A 22,396-nucleotide genomic window follows, 5' to 3' on the forward strand; every position below is an offset into this window, starting at 1 on the left:
CAGGGAAAAAATGGAATAGCTATTTGAACTCATTGTTCTCTAATAACGGCGCCAACCCGCATCTCGGAATAGCATTCTGAGATGCTATTCTTCTCACCACAATTGTACAGAGCGGTTATCTGAGTTACCATATACTTTGTCAGTTCGAACCAATCTGGCCATTCTCTGTTGACCTCTCTCATCAACAAGGCATTTCCGGCCGCAGAATTGCCCCTTACTGGATGTTTTTTTTTTTTTTTTTTTTTTTTTTTCTGAATAAATTCTAGACTTGTAAAATCAGCAGTTACAGAAACACTCAAACCAGCCCATCTGGCACCAGCTATCATGCCACGGTCCAAATCACTGAGATCACATTTTTTCCCCATTCTGATGGTTGATGTGAACATTAATAGAAGCTCCTGACCCATATCTACATGATTTTATGCACTGCACTGCTTCCACACTATTGGCTGATTAGATAATCGCATGGATGATTGTTGGTGTCAGACGGGCCGGTTTGAGTATTTCTATAAGTGTTGATCTCCTGGGATTTTCACACACAACAGTCTAGAATTTACTCTGAATGGTGCCAAAAACAAAAAACATCCAGTGAGGGGCAGTTCTGCAGCTAGAAATGCCTTGTTGATGAGAGAGGTCAACAGAGAATGGCCAGACTGGTTCGAACTGCAAAGTCTACGGTAACTCAGAGAACCGCTCTGTACAAATGTGGTAAGAAGAATGCTGTTCTGAGAAACGGGTTGGCGCTGTTTTGGCGGCACAAGGGGGACCAACACAATATTAGGCAGGTGGTTTTAATGTTGTGGCAGATCGGGGTGTGTGTGTGTGTATGTATGTATGTGTATATATATATATATATATATAATATAATATAGGGCTGTCAGCTTAGCATTCAACATCCAGATTAGCCAAATCATTGAAGGGCATGGCAAAGAAACGGCAGTACTTATGGAAAGTGGGTGTGTCTTAGGGTGGTGACCACTCCCTCCCTACTCATAATGCTCTAACCTGGTTCTCATGCAATTCCTCACCTCTCACACCACCAATCATTGCTTGGCCTGCTCCATTTTAATCTCATAGATTGTAACATTTGTTTAGATGACCTTTTGCATCACTGCTATATGCTGGGCCTCATCCCTAACGATATCCTGAGCTCTTTGCTGCCCTCCCCGTCCCTGTATATGCTGACTACTATAGACCATTTCACGGACTGTTCGTCGGTGACGTCACTGTTCCATGAAAACTTCCTGCTTGTCAAAACAGAGACCATTTAGCAGAGATGGGCCACTTCTATTAAAATTAATGGAAGAAATTGGAATGCCCAACGGCAGCCAACAATCAACGGAGAAAATACAGCCTCATCACCGCTGCCTTTAAACACCGAGCGCGCCTCTCCTGGCATCAACCTGCTGGCATCTTTGTAGGTCCATGAACGGAGCGGTGAGATTCCGGTGCAAGTTAGATGCGTCGCCAGACCTGCAACCTCGGCGTGAGTTAGATGCAATGCCAAGGATTGGAGCACGCGTCGCAGCGGGGCCGCTCTAGTGAAGCCAATGCCACATGCACCTCGGACCAATAAAATTTGACTGCTTATTTGAAATGTGTTCTTTTATCGTAAACTTGACCAACCATTTTGGAGATTTCAGTCTTTCCCCATTCAAGTAGATAGGAGCTGCACTGTCATGACGCTTGTTTACATAGAAAAAATAGCTGCTCCAACTGCCCTAGAGCATTCCAAATACGACTGCTGACTTACCTTGTAAAAGAGACTTTGTTGAAAGGATCTGGAAATACATTTGGATTGTTCTAATACATCTGTTTTAGTTTACGTTCTTGAAATGGTCTATACAGACACAACTAACACCGCCGTCTCTTTTTGTTAAAGTGGTTTAACAAAAAGCTGCATGCTGGTTAATTTGGGTTTCACCTCATTTATATATTTTTTCATAATGGCCTTTATTTGTGGTGCGTGTGTGTGTAGATGTGACTAATATTTTTCCCAGTGCATATTTTCTTTTTTGTATGTTATCCATATATTAAATGTTTTTTTTTTATGCTTGGATCAGTTTTTAGCTGTTTCTATTTTTTTTTTTTTTTTTTTTTTTGTCAAATTAGGCTCATATTTTTGGGATATTTTTGTATCATGTTTTTCTCTCAATACCCTCTCTTTATAATTTTTTTTAAGGTGCATTTAAATGCACAGCACACACACGCACATACATGTAGATTGGGCCTCTTGATGGTAACCCGAGGCCTCCCTCTCCCTCCACCTTCCTTTTTGTCTATCTGTGAATCTATTGATCTACCTCTCACTGTCTCGCCCCTCGATCTCCTCTCACTCTCGTTACAGCTACATGCTGTTATGTTTTTGTGGTGGCTCTGTTGTCATAGTGATGAACTTACAAAAAGCTTGTGAAAGTTTTTGGTTTTATGTGAATGCAAGCTCTTATGTCTGTGCTGTTTTTTTCCTTTATCTTTACTCTTAGTTGTTTATTAATCCGACGTGGTTTATATATGAATTTGTGTCATGATACGTATATTCATTCCCATAATTCTCTGAGACTGAAGGTGAATTTGTATACTCAGAGGTTGGTAGCATTTACATGTATTTTCTTTTAGCTGTTACCTTCACTAGGAATGCCCGATGTTAAGGGAGATTAGATTTTAGACTATAGACTTTAGAAGGTTTAGTTATCCCTATTGCTAGAGAACTGCACAACAAATCCCTCCAGACTGTAGGGGCTTTTCCTCTTGTTCTTTCTATCTCCCTCTCTTACCTTTCTGCTCCCCAAGTGTATCTGACAAGGAGTTTAAAGGTGTAGCAGATGTTGCTAATGTTGACAACAGTGAAGGTGTTTTGACAGTTGTCTGGCTACCACGTGTGCTTGTGACCAAGTGTGTGTCTGTGTGCGTGTCGGAAGCGCTTCTTATTGTTGGAATATTGTGGTCTTTCCTCTCTTCCTCCCATCAGGATAACATTGGGCACCGACTCCTTCAGAAACATGGCTGGAAGTTGGGTCAAGGCCTGGGCAAAACCATGCAGGGTAAGCAAGCACCATTCTCTATTAAACACAGTCTCTCTCTCTCTCTCTCTCACACACACTTTATTTCCACCCAACAGCATCAATTCCCTATGGTTTATCAGTTGTAAAAAAAAATATATATATATATTTTCTGAACTCTCTTCTGTTCCTGCACACCCATTTGTATTTCTCATCTGCACTGACATAAATGATGTCTTTCTGAGAAATTTATTTGTTTGGGGTATAGTGCTGGTGATATACAATGAATGGGGGAAGATGGAATGAGATTGGAGGAGGAAGAGGATAGTGTGTGAGGTGGCATCAGATAAATGAAAGCGCTGTAAACCAGCTCTCCCAAGGAGTATTATGGTCTAGACCAGAGTAGATACAGAAAGACGTACTCGTACACAAATGCAGCATAAATCAAAGAGAAACCGAAACACAAAATGGTTATATCGCTGTGTTCAGACTGTCAGTCCAAATCCGATTTTTGTGCATATCCGATTGGAATCTTACAAATCCATTTCAAGCAACATTCATATGTGGTTTTAAATCCTATTCAACTCACGTTTCTGGAAATCTGTTTGTCTTTCCACTCTGATCAGATCTCAGGTGGCTTTTTGCCGTATGTCACTTTTTCAGGCTTTGTAAAGACACGTTATACATCACACATTGTTGCAGGAAACATGTTGGCAGTGGTGGTGGATTGTTGGTCTGGCTGAGAATATTATTAACAAAATCTTCCATCACACACCGCTTTGAACTGTGATACTGGAAGAGACGGCAGCACAAAATAAAGTGGTACATGCCAGCCTCCATCTCTGCCACTGCCTCTTTAGGCGTAGTCCAGCTGCGCAACAACACATTGTCATGTTATAAGCTAAAATCTCTAATCCATTCTCCTCAATGTTGTGTTTTTGCATACTGATGCAATGTCATTGCTTGAGCCGCCAATGCAGATTTGGCAGAAATTTAAGATAGCCACGGGGGACACACAAATCGGATCTGGACAGTGCGGACAGTCAATCATGAAGATCAGATACACAAAAAATCTGATTTGGACTGACAGTCTGAACTAGAGCCCAACCGATATGGGATATTTTAGACCGATACCGATTTTGGAGGGGGAAAATTAACTGATAACCGATATGGTGGCCGATATAGTTCATTTCTGAGCTGGAATGAAAACAGACCTTTTCTATGTGGATTGTTCACCGATTTTGCACTGATATGACTATGCAAAGGAAAAGCTGCTTTCTTAAATATTTTTATCAAAGAATATTTGACATTATTATTATACATTGTCAACAAATTCTAGAAATGGACACTGATAAAATAAAGAATAAATAAAAATACAATAAATAGCTAAATAAAAATCAGTACTGTATGTTCGGTATCAGTCAGTTGCTGACCATTTAAATAAAGAATAAATAAAAAAACAATAAATAGCTAAATAAAAATCAGTACTATATGTTTAGTATTAGTCAATTGTTGAACATTTAAATAAAGAATAAATAAAAATACAATAAATAGCTAAATAAACATCAGTAGTACTGTTTAGTATCAGTCAAATGCTGACCATTTAAATAAAGAATAAATAAAAATACAATAATAGCTAAATAAACATCAGTAGTACTATTTAGTATCCGTCAAATGCTGACCATTTAAATGAATAAATTAAAATACAATAAATAGCTAAATCAAAATCAGTACTGTATGTTTAGTATCAGTCAATTGCTGAACATTTAAATAAAGAATAAATTAAAATTATAGCAAAATAAACATCAATAGTACTGTTTAGTATCAGTCAATGGCTGACCATTTAAATAAAGAATAAATTAAAATACAATAAATAGCTAAATAAAAATCAGTACTGTATGTTTAGTATCAGTCAATTGCTGAACATTTAAATAAAGAATAAATTAAAATTATAGCAAAATAAACATCAGTAGTACTATTTAGTATCAGTCAATGGCTGACCATTTAAATAAAGAATAAATTAAAATACAATAAATAGCTAAATAAAAATCAGTACTGTATGTTTAGTATCAGTCAATGGCTGACCATTTAAGAAAGAATAATTAAAATTATGGCTAAATAAACAGCAGTACTGTGTGTTCGGTATCAGTCAGTTGCTGACCATTTAAATAAAGAATAAATAAAAAACAATAAATAGCTAAATAAAAATCAGTACTGTATGTTTAGTATTAGTCAGTGGCTGAACATATAAATCAAGAATAATTTAAAATTATAGCTAAATAAACATCAGTAGCACTGTTTAATATCAGTCAAATGCTGACTATTTTAATACTGCCAGTCAATTAGGGGCAGGTTGTAAAACAAGAAGCATTTACACCTGCCGAGTCAAGCGGTGTTACACCGTATTCTGCTATACAAGTTCAGGGGGAACTTTCAATGATGGAAAACCAGACTTTTAAATATTACATTTTGTAAATGCAACGACTGGAATTGTTTGGTTGAAGGGGGTACCAAACTGCGAATCCTGAACAAAACAGTTTGGTGAATACATGTTTACACATTAACTTCCACTCAGCTGACAAGGTATGAAAGTAGCTACGTGGTTAGCTAGTTAGCTATAAGCTCATTGTCATGGAGAGCAAAAGATGGACTTTATTTACTTTCCAGCATTGCATCTCACCAACTAGGTTGAAATCAACACTCAACAGACACAATCCACCACCGCACCGTTGTCTGCTGAGCTGCAAAAAGATGCTCTGACAAACTATAGCTGGCTAACATAGCAAACAGATGTGATAAACATGAGTGACATGGTTGTCAGGGACCAGAGCATGTGAGCGGTGATAATTTCACCTGAGCGGTGAGCTCCTTTTTGAAGATTCCGCTCCGCTCGCTCAGGTCGCTCAGTGCCGCTCGCTCAACCCAGAATGCGCTTCGTGATATGCTGGTTTGGGAATCTGCTAAATAAGCAATAGGCCTGAGGATATGGAGCTCTAACATTGTTTTAGTGAAGTTGCAAACCTTATAACCTCAATAAATGCAAAGTATTAATCAAAGCTGGAGGATGTGCTACGCAATGTAGTGCAGCAAAAGGTGAGCTAGTAGGCTACACTACTATTTGATAATAAATTAATAGATAAGTAATGTATCTTGTTGTTTTGCCATCATGTTAGTGCAGCTGCCAGCTAGATGCAGGTCCGGTTCTGCGGGGTTGCGAATGTTAGAACACCAAAAAATATGTAAGCTTAATAATACTGTATATTGGCAAAGCATTTTGCCTTGAATCCCGGCTTACACACACACACAAAACCAATAAACATGTATGATCTTGCAGATCATTGTGTCCTAATTTTCAGGTGGAGCATTCTGCTTTCATGGCTCTAATGTACAATCTCCATTTGATTAGTAAAGATTTCCGCTCTCGCATAGAGAATTTCATAGCGGAATTATCTTAATCGACCAGCTTTCGATTTCTGCTTCAGGATAAAGTGCACATAACTGCTGGTCAGTTTCCCAAAGTCAAATCCACACCTTAACGAGAAGTGAAACGTAAAATAATTATTTTAGATTAGTGGTTGCAGATAACATCTTCCAACATCGCTTCTGCATTCATGCGCAGAGAAAAAAAGCTATAAATGACTGTACATTATACAAAAAAACTTTTCATAAACGAAGGCAGTGTAATTTGTGAATTAATTTTTATTTGTTTTAGGATCATTAAACATGATTTCATCTAATATATATATATTGGACAAAATCTCACTTTATGCAGGACAAATATTTTTTATTTGTTAAATCCATGGTTAAACCTTGCTGTACATATAAAGAGTGCATGCACAAGACATGATCGTTTGATGCATATAAAGTCCAGATTCACTTTATAATGCTTTACAAATATAAAAAAAAAACCAAGGGGGCACATGGTATCTATTAATATAATGATTATTATATAAATAACCACAGTCCTTTAGATAGCATATGATTCATACATATACAATTGTAGGGAATATTAATAAAGCAACAACACTGAAAAAGAGAAAAACATTCACTGCTGTTTTCTGGATAAATTAAAACTGAACACAAAATTAGGATGAGAAATTGCTCATTTTAATTTACAGACCCAAAGTCTGATAGCATTAAATCAGAAACATGTTAATGTATCAAATCTATAATCATTCCGTGGAGACAACTGAAAAACAATTATGAATTTCACTTACCTGCAATATTTTTTCTGGTATCAGTCCATGTTTTCATTATTTAAACGACTCGAACAAACTTTAAAGTTGAAAAGATTGTAATTTTCTGGGTCGGTTGTTTCACTCAGTTCCAGTTTAAACTGAAAAGCGCAAATTTGCATGCATGTGAGTTTCCGTGCCAACGCACATATGTTTTATCACTTTTAGAGGCACGTTTGATGACTTGTTTAAAGTAAATAATGGTAATTTAGAACTGAAATTTAAGGCATTATTTGAAGATGTTCAATGACGTGTGCTAACAGAAAATTTTTTGACTGATTACAAATGATAACGAAGGTCTGGTAGATCCGATTATCTAAAAGAAGTTGTAAACCAGTCCAAAATAAACATCGAGATTTTATATACAATACAATCACATAATTTCAGATGTGTACGTTACTAATCTTTTGATAATTTAATAAATGTTGGCCTATAGTCTATATTTCACCCAGAGGGGCACCTCAGCCCATGTGGCAAAGGGGCAGTTGCTTGAGCCACTGTAGCTACCCCCTGTGTGTGTGTTTGGAACCAAGTATACTACAGAGAAATGTAATGTCGGAGCGGGATTTAAGAGAAGGCTTTTTTACTGGTGAGCATGAGTGGTACTTGAGCGAAGCATCCGCTTTGGCCGTGAGTGGCTAAGCGGAGCGCACGTGCACTGAGCGGGTAATTGAGCGGAGTGTCACACCGCTCCGCTCACATGCTCTGTCAGGGACAGGGTTAACGTTATATTAGTTATATTGAAAAGGGAAAATGATGGGGTCATTGTCTTAACATTCCAGTATGTATTTCACAAACTAGTTAGCAACTTACCGTGAAGACACCACTTAACTCCGCACCGCTTAATTCCGCACTGTCTGCAGAACCACCATCAGCTCAGCTCTGTAAACAGTGGAGTCGGAGCACGCTCTGCTGTACAAACTACGTTATGATACCAATTCTAAAGCATTGTTTTCTGAATTTTATGTTCTGAAAAAGTTTTCATATCTGCGCATATCGTTAAACGTATACGCCGATACCGATATATCTGTGAAAGGCTAATATCGGCCGATAAATCGGTCAGGCACTAGTCTGAACATAGCTTAAGATCCTCTCAAGCACACTAGATAAAAACCTTAATTCACCCTGTGTTCTTTGTAATGCATTTGATCGGGAAGAGCAAATGTTTTCCATTTCTTTCCCCTCTCTCTTTCTCTCCTGTCAGTTCCCCCTTTAATTTTTTCCCCTGCACTTAACTTGTGGCCTGCAGAATGTGAGAGAAATGCTTTGTTGATGAAGCCTTGTTGTCTGAGTTCAGTGTTTGTTTGGTTTGCGTGACACGTGAGAGAGTAGAACATGGATATGAGCCTTTTCTTCCCCCCAGAAGATCACTTTGTCTCTCCTTTCTTAAACAGCAGAGTGGAGATGTAATAACCATTAAGGTGAGCTCTCTATTAGAACATACAGTATATTTTGTTATCTACTTAGCTGGCAACACACTAGCAGACTCCAAACAACTCTAATTTGGCTGAGGGTGTCACACATGCAGACTGTTTTATATGATAGATAGATGTGACACACTTGCAGTGTCAGAATGGTCTCTCTCTTAATCACTGTCACGTGGAGCTGGCCAAAATAACAACATGAGTACCGCGTGAGCATAAACAGAGTGATTTAGGGCCTTTTCAGACCTGTAGCTTGCTTGATTTGTTCTGAAACAGGGGCTTAAATAGTTTCAAAAGCCGCTTTTTCCACTATTGGGCCAATGCGAGCCAGAGCTATCAACTGGTCAGCCGGGGCCAAAAGCCTCAGACCTCAAGCCACGAGACCAAAATCGATCTGCATCCCCACCATTGGGCCAAAAGTCCTGCAGCGTTGTTCTAAAACCCGCCCATTTCACAAGCCAAACCAAATACTTAGGTTATTAAGTATCAAGAATATCAAGTTTATATTGTACAGTGCTGTGAAGGTATTTTCCCCCTTCCTGATTTTTCTATTTTGTGTATTTTTTCATACAAAATTGTTTTAGATCTTCAAACGAGAAATAACATAAAGGCAACCTGAGTAAACACAAAATACAGTTTTCAAAAATATATATTTATATTTATTGAAGCAATAAAGTTTTCCAACACCTATATCACCCATGTGAAAAACTAACTGCCCCCTTAAACTTAATAGCTGGTTGGCCCACTCTTCTTTTGCTTTAGTTCAGCCATATTGGAGGGTTTTCAAGCATGAACTTCCCATTTAAGGTCCTGTCACAGCATCTCAATCAGGTTCAAGTCAGGACTTTGACTAGGCCACTCCAAAATTTTAATTTTCTTTCTTTTGAGCCATTCAGAGGTGGACTTAATCCTATGCTTTGGATCGTTGTCTTGCGGCATAATCCAGTTGCACTTGAGCTTCTACTCACGGACTTATGACCGGATGTTCTCCTTTAGGATTTACTGGTAGAGAGCAGAATTCATGTTTCCCTCAATCATTGCAAGTCGCCCTGGTCCTGAAGCAGCAAAGCGTCCTCTCACCATCACACTACCACCACCATGCTTGACCGTAGGTATGATGATTTTTTGTGGAATTCTGTGTTTGATTTCCAAACAGTTCCACTTTCGACTCATCAGTTCACAGAACATTCTCCCAAAAGGTTTGAGGATCATCAAGGTGTGTTTTGGCAAAATTCAGACGATCCTTAATGTTCTTCTGGGTTAGCAGTGGTTTTCGTCTCGCCACCCTTCTATGGATGGCATTTTTGGCCAGTGTTTTTCTGATAATGGAGTCATGAATAAGTGACCTTTATTGATGCAAGAGAGGCCTGCAGTTCGTTTGATGTTGTCGTTGCTGTGCTCTTGGAGGTATTTTGGAAGGTCAGCCTCTTCTGGGAAGGTTCACTGCTGTGCCAAGTTTTCTCCATTTGGAGATAATGGCTCTCACTGTGGTTCTTTGGAGTCCCAGAGCCTTTGAAATAGCTTTGTAACCCTTCCCAGACTGATGTATTTCAATCAACTTTTTCCTCATCATTTCTGGAATTTCATTTGCCCTTGTTATAGTGTGCTGTTGGGTGAGACCTTTTAGCCAACTTCATGCTGCTGAAAAAGTTCTGTTTTGGTGTTGATTTGATTGAACAGGGCTTGCAGTAATCAGGCCTGGGTGTGTCTAGTCCATCTGAAACCCATTATGAATGCAGTTCCATAGATTTATGGATTTAGTAACTATGGGGGGCAAATACTTATTCACACAGACCCAGTTGGTATCGGTTAACTTTTTTGCTTCAATAAATAACATTATCATTTAAAAACTGTATTTTGTGTTTTCTCAGATTGCCTTTTGTTTTATGTTAGATTTTGTTTGAATGTTTGAAACAATTTAGTACGAGATATACACAAAATCAGAAGAAATCAGGATGGGGGCAAATGGGACCGTTAGTTAGCGAGCAAGATAAGTTACCGTTGACGACTCACCGACTTTAACTGCCATGGTGTCCCGAGTGGTCTCTCCACTAACAGCAGGACGATGTCCCAGCACACCATCCATGATCTTAAACCATGGAAAGTTCTTCCTTTGGGCACCACATTGTCCATTGTGCGTCTTAACGGATTTGTTTGTCTACTATATTTTTTGCCGAGATGCAGGTGCGAAACGTCACAAACATGTCGGCACCCAGAGAGAAAAGTTAGTGAAACACTTGTATTAGTAATAACAATAATAAAGGCATGTATTTGTCAGTTCTGTCTGATCAGTACAATTGTACATGTTGATGCTTTATAAAACACATTATATAATTATTAGTAAAATACTCCCATCCCCCATTATACATCTTGTCACAGAAGGTTCCTTTAGAACATATCACACAGTTCACATGAGCAATAAGGTTACAGTTTACAATCTTTTTTCTGGAGGACATCGACACCAAAAATGTAAACAAAATATGATTTAGCAATAAATTAAAATAAGTATGAAACACATTGATGTTAAAAGCTTAGTAGAGGGGCTTATAGCCAAACAATGATCCTTAATCTTCTCAGCTCTCTTGTAGATGCAGTCTTATTTGTTTCCAGATCTTAGTGAATATTGTTACTTTATCAGTCAATATAAATCCTTAATATAAAACATGTTTCCCAATTTGCTAGCCCACATCTCAAAAGCAGGGACAGAATCCAATTTCCACATTTGCAAAATGAGTCTTTTTGCAAGCAACATACAAAACGATATAGTCTGTCTTTGATACCCGTTACAAAAAACATAATCTGCACCCAAAAGTCCATTGCAAGGGTCAGGCTCCAGATTAATGGAGTGTGCATCAGAAAGAAATTTGAATATGCATTGCCAGAAGGGCTGAATTTTACTACATGACCAAAAGGAATGAAACAGGGTACCTTCTGACTGTTTTCATTTATTACAAAGTGAAGTGACCGAAAAATTCTGTGAAGCCTAGAGTTGGAATAATGAAGCCTATGAATTACTCTAAACTGAATCAGATTATGTCTAACTTTCACAGAACATGTATGTATATCACTCAAGCATTCATTCCACATGTTGTCATGAATATTAAAACCCCTTTCTTCTGTCCAGTCATGCTTTATTTTGTTTGTGTTATTGTCTACGATTTCCAATAATAAATTATAAAAGTATGATACAGCTCCACTTACACCAGGATGAACTTTAACTATTCTGTCTAAAATAGGGTTCAAACTTAGAACTTCAAAATCAGGGAAATGTTTTCTCGCAAAATCTCTTGTTTGCAAATAGCGGAAAAAATTAGTAGATAAGAGGGCATATTGCTGCTTAAGCTGATCAAACGAACTAAATTTGCCTTCTTTATAGAAATCCTGAATAGTCACTATGACCTTGTGTTTCCATTGGAAAAAGTATCCTCCAGTCCATGAGAGAAAGCATGATTGTTACAGACTGTTTACACGAGGCTTTTTCAATCGCTAACCATTCGGGTTTATCGCCTGCTTCCACCATTACTACCTTCCTCCACCACGCTAAAATATTTAAGTTGGCAGCTCAGTAATAAAATTTGAAGTTAGGGAGACCAAACCCTCCTTGATCCTTCGTTTTACTTAAATGCTTCCTGTTGATTCTAGCCTTCTTGTTGGCCCAAATAAAAGTTAGAATGGATTCAAGTTGCTTAAATTGATGGAAGGGGATAAAGGAGGGAATAACTTGAAATACATATAAAAATCTTGGGAGTACAACCATCTTTATAGAATTAATTCTGCCTACCACAGACATGGGAAGTGTCTTCCAAAAATGTAGATCTGATTTGAGTTTTTCGACTTGTTTTTTCCAATTTAATTTGAATAATGTTTCAGGTTTCCTAGTGGTTATTATACCTAAATATTTAAAGAATTGATGTGCAATGTTACAATTTGTGCTGTCCAAAAATTCTTTATCTATATCATCAGAGAAGAATTAACTTTTTTCCCAATTTATAGTGAATCCAGAGAAACGACAACATTTTTCATGAAGATTAAGCAGTGGTGGGATGGACATTTCAGAATTAGAAATGTATAAAAGAATATCATCTGCATATAGCGAAAGATGTTGGGGTCTACCCTCGATCACTATGGGAGCTATGCTTGGATGTTGTTTAGTACTTGCGGCCAATGCTTCCATTGCAATTAAAAAATTTGATGGGGGACATCCTTGTCGTGTGCCACGAAACGGATGAAAAGAATTTGAGATGTCTTGATTTGTAATGACTGAGGCTTTTGGGTGCGCATAAATAATATTAATCCATTTGATAAATTCTGAACCGAATCCAAATTTTCTCAGGGCTGCTATCATATATTGTCATTCTATTTGGTCAAAGGCTCGCTGGGCATCTAGTGAAATTACTTTCGACATTTTGTTTTTCTTGTTATAAATTATGTTTGTTAGTCGTCTGAGATTAAAATATACTTGTCTACCAGGCATAAAACCAGTCTGGTCTTGATGAATAATAGAACATATACATTTTTTCAGTCTATTAGCTAACATTTTGTCTTTAATTTGATTCAATTGGGATGAGTGAAATCGGACGGTATGAAGACATTTTCATTTTATCACACCTAGGTTTTGGAATTAGTGCTATATTAGCACGGTACATTGTTGGTGGAAATTCATTCTGTGCTACTGCGTTCGATGTATCATTGGAACAATATTTTTCCTAAATCTTTTATAAAATTCGGCACTAAATTTGTCCAGGCCTGGAGATTTATTATTAGGTAACTGTAATATTACTTCATTCACTTCCTTCAGTGTTAATACTGGGGAGGTCCAAATCAGAAAAAAAAAACCTATTCTATTGCATTATGATCTGCGTTACATGTTGATTTATAGATTTTTCTGTAAAAATCAGCAAAGCTACAGTTAATCTCTTTTGGATCTAGAAGAATTTTGCCATTACCAGATTTAATTTTATGTATTGCCCGTACTGCCTGTACATGTTTCAGTTGACGCGCAAGTAATTTTGGGGGTTTGTCACCTATTTCAAACTGTTTTTGTTTCATAAGAATAAGCTGTTTTAAAACATTGTTAGAAATGATGGAATTGTATTCGCTCTGCAGAGCTATTAATTTCTTAAGTGTAATCTCACTGCCCGTTGATCTGTATTCTGTCTCCAAATGTACTATTAGAGAGTCAATTTTGATTAATTTAGCTCAATCTTGTCTATTCCTAGCTGTCTGATATGATATAATATCTCCTCTGATAACTGCCTTCATCGCCTCCCAAAGTACCGAATCAGAAACATCACCTGTATCATTTTCTGAAAAGAATGTAAATTTGTCTGAAAGATATTCACAAAATTTGACATCATTCAACAGCATATTATCAAATTTCCAGGCATAGTTGCCTTTACTTAATTTTATTTTCAGGTTAAGAGAGACCGGAGCATGATCCGATAACAGCCTAGTATGATACTGTGTTGAATGCAGCAATCTTGAGTTTATTAGGAAGAAATCCTTGAATAAGTTTTGTGAACTGAAGAATAAAATGAAAAATCATGATCATTGGGGTGTAATGCCCTCCAGCTACCTGCCAGGCTTAATTTCTGCATATAATTGTTCAATACAGCAGTCGATTTGCTTGGTGTCCAATCTAGTATTTAACACACAATTATAATCACCTGTCATGATGACTTGTGAATGCATAAAGTCTGGTATTGTTTTGAAAACCTTCTGATAAAATAACGGGTCATCAAAATTAGGACCATACACATTCACTAAGGTAATAAGCAAAAGTTTATCTCCCCACATACGATCAGATATCTACCATTTCTATCAGTAATCATTTGCTTATGTATAAAAGGAACTGTCTTCTTAATCCGTATTGCTGCTGCTCTAGATTTAGTTGAGTAGACTTGGGACATCCATGGAGCTTTTTAAACCTCGCTGTAGCATGCGTTTCTTGAAGAAAAATTATCTCTGCATTTTACTTCTTGAGATGTGCATAAATCTTTCCTCTTTTTGATTGGACTGAGTCCACGTACGTTCCAAATCAATAGTTTCAGTGTGTCATCGCCACAAACATTTACCTTGTTACTCATTGTTCAGTATAAAACTTACTTTGCTTGAACATCTTAAACAGGAACTGTACATTAAACCTTCCAGCTCAAACTGAAAGTAATTAACCTTCCCACAAACTTGAACATTGTGAACCTTCTGAATTCGAACACAGCCTATTTGCCCACCTCCCTCCCCCTACCATATACAGCCCATGCTACCATCAGGGTTGGGAGGGTTACTTTTGAAATGTATTCCACTACAGATTACAGAATACATGCTGTAAAATTTAATTTATGTATTTCATTAGATTACTCAAGGTCAGTAACGTATTCTAAATACTTTGGATTACTTCTTCAGCACTGGTAGATTTTTTCACTTGTTTTGACTATAAAAACTCTGCCAGCACAGTAAGACAAAATACACATGTTAAAAATACATTCTCTGAAAAACACACATATCTTATGCAGTGTTGTTTCTAAAACAAGATTAATCTAATTGATCTTGTTTTAAGGATTTTTAGATATTTTTACAGGAAAACAATACAAAAATTATCATCAAGAAAATGATTTTTGCCCTAATATCAAAGGTCTTACTAGAAAAAAAGAAATTATTATCCAACGTGAATTTTCTTGCTGAAAAATATGAACGTGCCTGGTAACGTGCATGTAAAATGGCTAGAAATAGCATTTTAGCTTAGTGTAAAGCTGACAATTTACATAAGGTTTATTTCTATTTCTTCTGCTCCAAACTTCAAACTTACTACTTTGTCTGCTCGTATGAATGTAACGCATCATAAGAAAGTGTTTCACCGCTGTTCAAATGCACTTTGGGTCGCATCATTTATATATATAAATGTTTTCCATCTGAAAGGACTAAATATTAAATGAAACAAATTACAGTAAAATGCAAAGTAATCTCTTCAGTAACTGTATTCTAATTACCAATTATTTAAATTGTAACTGTTGTCTAATACAGTTACTTATATTTTGTATTTTAAATACGTATTCCCGTTACATGTATTCCGTTACTCCTCAAAACTGGCTACCATTATGGATGTTTCCCCACAACAAATTAACACTTGCATCTGTCAACTCACCTTTGTTGCCCTTTGGCATTTCACATATTAAAGTAGCCCTCCACTCATTTCACTAAAATACTACTGCAGTGAAACCTTGCAAGTCTTTTTTGCTAAATCAAATGTACAAGTTCAGATTGCTTCTTTGATGATCCCCGCAAACAAGCGCAGCAACCTTCTCCAGTTTTCCACCATCTTCCGTATGTTTCAGCCAGCTCGGGTACATCGAAAACCCTAGTCTCTTTGTCCCTTACGGTTACGATGAACTTTGAGGGAAAATGAAAACCACATCTCACTTCGTGTTCCCAGCATTTCTTTCGTATGGCGCCAAACTTTTGTCTCTGCTTCTGGCGCAGAATACGTTCTTTTGTTTGATAATGATGAACTCGGACAGTGAAAGCTCTAGACCGGCCATCTCTCCCAGGTTGTAGTGATCGGTGTGCCCTGTCAATTTGAATTGGACTGTTGAAATTCTCCTCACCCAACACCTGTGTCAGAAGTTTCATCACAAACTCTGTTGGTCTACCACGTTCAGCTCCTTCCTTTGTCAAAAATTATTTCGTGATCTTGGTTCCAAGTCGCAGTTTATTTCTTTGAGTCTCTCACATTCATTCTTCAAATGCGCACACCATTTCTCCAGTTATTCGATGCAGATTTTATGAGCATTTGTTGCCTCCTCAATCATGGAAATATTAGTGAGTGAAACATTCAAATCTGATAGAGTAGATGAAATGACCTCAAATTTTTTTATCGAAGGACTGCGCAATTTTGTTATGGCCTCCATTATGTCCATGTTCGTCAGTACCTCTGTACGTGTGTTTGCTTGATTAGCCGATGCCTCTACGAGGGTGTCCGTTGTGCTTTCGTCTTCCATACTCACCTTTTCAATTTTCTTATGTCTCGTTGGCATTTTGCAGGGTAGGCAGAATGAATAATTTGTGATTTTCAAATGGCTGCAAGGTGTATTCATTTAAAATATTCTAAACTTGTGGAGAGCCGTTGAAAACAGGTTCACTCCATTCAGTGTCTGGAAGTCAGCCCCCGTGATAAACACTTTTATTAAAATATATAGATCAAGTTCCTACTTAATAAAGCTTTAGCAAATGTTTGTAGAGACAGGTGTACAAAACACAGTAAATAAAACTCTAAATCAAATGAAACTCTTGATTATCGTACACCTGTAGCACAAATGCTAGCGTTGCAGCATTGTTTATCAGTTGGGTTGCTAGGAGACGTCTCTTAGGCACCACATTGACCGTGCCTCAATTCCCAGTTGGCCTTCTTTGGCCCAAGGGTAATTGGCGGGCCAAAGGTGCTTGGCCATTGGCCCCGAGAAAGCCCAGAGGAGCCACGATGATGCCCCAGAAGTGACAGTGGGAACACAACTGTCCTGGCATGCACTAGCACTCTTATGTGGCCCGACAGTGGAAATGCAGCTAATGTTGCATTTTCTTCATGGTTCGGTTCACTTTCACAAGGTTATATTTTAAAACGGACCAAAACTGTAAAATTTCCATTGTGGAAATTCTTGTCCGTCATTTGTTGCTTTTGCATTATTTCTGCATTGAAAAGTAAGGTCACAGAGCTTTTTCTCTCTCCCTCTCTCGTCCGCACACACACACACACACACACACACACACACACACACACACAGATAGAATGAAGCCATGTTTATAGCTGTCTTTTCTGCCTCTATCTAAGAGAGAGAAGCGATCGTGAAGATCAACCTACAGTGCATTCAAAGTATTCAGACCCCTTTATTTTTTATCAAGTTGTTGCAGTCTTATGCTAAAATGCTTTAAATTATTTTTTCACATCAGTCTACACTCCATACCCCATAATGACAAAGCAAAAAAACATTTTTTTTTATAACTTTGCAAATTTATTAAAAAGAAAAAACTGAAATATCACATTGACATAAGTATTCAGACCTTTTTCTATGACACTTGAAATTTAGCTCGGGTGCATCCCGTTTCTCTGGATCATCTTTGAGATGTTTCTTCACTTTGTGTGGAGTCCACCTGTGGCAAATTAAATTGATTGGACATGATTTGGAAAGGCACACACCTGTCTATATAAGGTCTCACAGCTGAAAATGTATATTAGAGCAAAAACCAAGCCATGGGGTCAAAGGAACTGCCTGCAGAGCTCAGAGACAGGATTGTGTCAAGGCACAGATCTGGGGAAGGCTACAAAACTATTTCGGCTGCATTGAAGGTTCCAAAGAACACAGTGGCCTCCATAATTCTTAAATGGAAGTTTGGAAAAACCAGGACTCTTCCTAGAGCTGACCGCTCGCCCAAACTGAGCAATCAGGGGAGAAGGGCCTTGGCAAGAGAGGTGACCAAGAACCTGATGGTCACTCTGGTTGAGCTCCAGAGATCATGTGTGGAGATGGGAGAAACTTTCAGAAGGACAACCATCACTGCAACACCGATCTGGGTTTTTTGGCAGAGTGGCCAGACGGAAGCCTCTCCTCAGTGCAAGACACATGAAAGCCTGCTTGTAATTTGCAAAAAAAAAGCACCTAAAGAACTCAGACTGTGAGAAATAAGATTTTCTGGTCTGATGAAATGAAGATTTCTGATTGAACTGTTTGGCCTAAAATTCCAAGCGTCATGTCTGGAGTAAACCAGGCACCGCTCATCACCTGCGCAATACCATACCAACAGTGACGCGTGGTGGTGGCATCATGCTGTGGGGGTGTTTTTCAGCAGCAGGAACTGGAGGACTGGTCAGGGTTGAAGGAAAGCTGAAAATGGTTGTCAACCGATGGTCCCCATCCAACCTGAAAAAGTTTGAGAGGATCTGCAGAGAAGAATGGCAGAAAATCCCCAAATCTAGGTGTGCAAAGCTTGTCGCATCATACCCAAAAAGACTTGAAGCTGTAATCGCTGCCAAAGGTGCTTCAACTATGCACTGAGTTAAGGGTCTGAATACTTATGTCAATATGATTATTTCAGTTTTATATACATTTTTGAAAGTTATCAAAAATCTGTTTTTGCTTTGTCATTATGGGGTATGGAGTGTAGATTGATGTGAACAAAATAATAATTTAAAGCATTTTAGCATATGGCTGCAACATAACAAAATGTGAAAAAATGAAGGGGTCTGAATACTTTATGAATGTGCTGTATATAATATAGCAGGCAAAAGGCTATATATGCATTTTGATGATGAATAACGGTGGTGAGCTGACCTACAGGTTCTGAAACACATGCTCCAAATGAGCCAGATGTGCGATTCATGGTGCATCATACCTTGTGAAAGTATGTGACTGTGTATTTATTCCCCCAAGGCTTGCCGAAGAACGATTATGTCCATATATACCACTTTCAGTGAATTAAAAATTATGTTCAATAAATATATACTGTTGTGGCTCCATTTTCTGAAGTCATTTTAGTGAAGGAAAAAAAGGCTGGAAAAATGCTTAGTGACTATGGATTACAATCAGTGTTTGTGATTAAATGCAGCTGAGTACAATGAAAATGTTTAGATCAGCTTGATGACTTGTCAGATCCTCAGTAAAAGATGATGATCATTGGTCACTTGATGAAAACAGAAGACCTAACTTACCTTGGTGACAGAACAGTTTTTTCTAACCATTTTAATGTGCTTTTCCATTGCTTGAACCATTATCTCAGCAGGGAGTCCCGACATCAAGTGATTAACGACCTCCCGCTTAGAGACGCTAATGCGCGCTTTGTCATCTTCACACAGATCTTCAATAGATCATTGGAGCAGTGTGAAGTTCCCTTTCATCATATCCTGCAACATCTGGACAGACCAGGGACAAGGATCCTTTTTGTGGGCGTCAGTTCGGCTTTCAACACAATCATCCCAGCTATTCTCCGGACTAAATTACACCAACTCTCTGTTCCCACGTCTATCTGTCAGTGGATCACCGGCTTTCTTACGGAGAGGCAGCAGCTAGTGAGACGGGAAATTCACTTCCAGCACATGTACGATCAGCACTGGTGCCTCCCAGGGATGTTTGCTCTCCCCACTACTCTTCTCCCTGTATACCAATGACTACACTGCCAAAGACCCCTCTGTCAAGATCCTGAAGTTTGCAGAAGACACTGCAGTCATCAGCCTCATCCAAGATGACGATGAGTCTGTATACAGAAGGGAGGATGTATGGCTGGCTCACTGGTGCAGTCTAAAGAGCTGAACACTCTTAAAACAGTGGAGATGATAGTGGACTTTAGGAATACCCCAACATTGACCCCCGCTCACCATTCTAAACAGCACTGTGGCAACAGTGGAGTCATTCAGGTTCCTGGGCATTACCATCTCACAGGACCTGAAGTGAGAGACCCACATTGACTCCATTGTGAAAAAGGCCCAACAGAGGTTGTACTTCCTTTGCCAGCTGAGGAAGTTCAACCTGCCACAGGCACTGCTGATACAGTTCTACTCAGCAGTCATTGAGTCTGTCCTGTGCACTTCAATAACTGTCTGATTTGGTTCAGCTATGAAATCGGACATCAGAAGACTACAAAGGACCAGTTCGAACTGCTGAGAGGATTATTGGTTGCCCCCTGCCCTCCTTTCAAGAACTGTACACTTCCAGAGTGATGAAAACGGCTGGAAAAATCACTCTGGTCCCCACTCACCCAGCCCATTACCTTTTTGAACAGTTGCCTTCTGGACGGTGCTACAGAGCACTGAGCTCCAGAACCGCCAGGCACTGAAACAGTTTTTTCCCCTCAGGCTATCCATCTCATGAACAGTTAAAACTGCCCCATTGAGCAATAATTATGTGCAGTACACAGCTTAGTCTATTTATATTTATCCAGCATATCCTACCTCTTCTGCCATACATTCCCTTGCACTGTGTATTTTTTTTCCACAGATTTGTATTTGTACATGTGTGTGTGTGTGTGTGTGTGTGTATGTGTGTGTGTATATATACACACACACATACAATATATATATATATATATATATATATATATATATATATATATATATATATATATATATATATATATATATATATATATATATGTCTTGTGTATTTCTATATATACTTTCTATTCACTTTTTATTTTTATTCATTTTCTTGTTATTGTATTGTTTGTGCACTGTAAGCTTCTGTCACCAAGACAAATTCCTTGTATGTGTAAGCATACTTGGCAATAAAGCTGATTCTGATTCTCCCTCCACCTGGCCGGCGATTATGTTAATGAAGCTCACACCTGAAAATAACTGGAAAAATCGGCTAGTGATGCGCAGTCTTTAGGATGCAGTCTTTAGACTTGTGTCATTGGGGCTGGATTTCTCTGTTAATTGAAGGGAAATCACTTATGTTAAGTTTCACTATGTCTGTTTTGTCTACAGCTTCTTAACCTGTAAACAAAAGTTGTTTTAGGTCACTATTTAAAGTCAACATTAAATGGCAATCACATGTCATTTCAGGGCAGAGCAAGTTATTACATTTCATTAAGGATTAACTGAGACCTACAAAAAAATAGGGTAATTTTTATTTCATGTTGATTAGGGCTGCAACTAATGATTATTTTGATCGCTGTATGCTTATTATGATCTTCTTTGAAGTGTTTTATAAAGTGCTTATTGCGCTGGACAACTTGGGTTGTTTTTTCCGCTTCAGCTTGTTGCCGTTGTTTTTCAAATGAGTTTAATCATGCAACACAATTTTCACCGGGCTATAAAGTGATGTCATTGACGGAATTTCTCTGTGCTCGTGGCATATATCCAACTAATCGATCATGAAATTTGTTGTCGGATGAATTCCATTATAGATAATGATTTTATCGATTCGTTTTTGCAGCCTTAATGTTGACCTTAAAAAGATATTCTTAAGCATCTAGAAACTCATACTTGTTATATATTTTCAGTATAGTTTGAGACTTGTGAGCAAAAAATCTCAGTATTTGGACGGAAACGCTACTATTTAGAATGGAATGTCTTGGATGAGGAATGAGTTGATTTCCTCCAGGGCATAGACTGCTCTGTTCTCAGCCATTACCTCATGCTGATGCAATTGTTTGCAAACTGTGGTCTATTTAGAAATTGATCAGTGGATTCTGAGACTTGCACACACACGCTTTCTCATCCCATCAGGATGCATGTGTGCTGCTTTAATGCAGTTCCACTGCAAAGCCCAAAGGAAGAGAATGCACATGCTGAGGAATGCTTGAATGCATCATCCTCTGTGTATGGTCTCATAGTGCATCAACCCACATTAAAAATTAATGTTTGATGTGCAGTTTATAGCAGCTTGAAAGGGATGATTTTATTTGGTTTTTATAGATTTCCAAGCACAACAAGAAAGGCAGCTGAAGCTGATGTCTAGATTTCTTTCTCTCGTTCTTTCTCTTTCCTTTTTTCATTAAAATAAAGGAGTGCGTAGAGGTTTTGTTTGTTTCCACAGAAACATTTAAACACCCTCGTGTTTCAGGAAATTGCTATACCCACATGCAAATCAGTATGAGCTGTTCCCAGCACAAGGTGAAAGAAGTCAAACCCAGGTGCCTTTCTTACTTGCTGGCTTATTAAAATTACCTTTACAAATATTTTATATGAGAAATGTGATTTCAAGAGAAATTAGTCTGACAAAAAACAAAGGGAAGAATATGAACGAGTTAGAAA

At 38.1% G+C, this 22,396-nt stretch overlaps 1 protein-coding gene across 5 annotated transcripts in view; it reads left to right on the top strand.

Moving 5' to 3' along the window:
- Positions 1-22,396, top strand: part of LOC127450811 (G patch domain-containing protein 8-like) — an 80,778-nt gene that overhangs the window by 39,265 nt on the left and 19,117 nt on the right. For all 5 annotated transcript variants that reach the window (XM_051715183.1, XM_051715186.1, XM_051715187.1 and 2 more), the window contains one exon: positions 2,969-3,041. In XM_051715183.1, the coding sequence (XP_051571143.1) occupies positions 2,969-3,041 (73 nt within the window). The remainder of the gene's footprint in view (positions 1-2,968; positions 3,042-22,396) is intronic.

This window comes from Myxocyprinus asiaticus, chromosome 13 (assembly GCF_019703515.2).
Source record: "Myxocyprinus asiaticus isolate MX2 ecotype Aquarium Trade chromosome 13, UBuf_Myxa_2, whole genome shotgun sequence".
In the NCBI taxonomy this organism is placed as follows: domain Eukaryota; kingdom Metazoa; phylum Chordata; class Actinopteri; order Cypriniformes; family Catostomidae; genus Myxocyprinus; species Myxocyprinus asiaticus.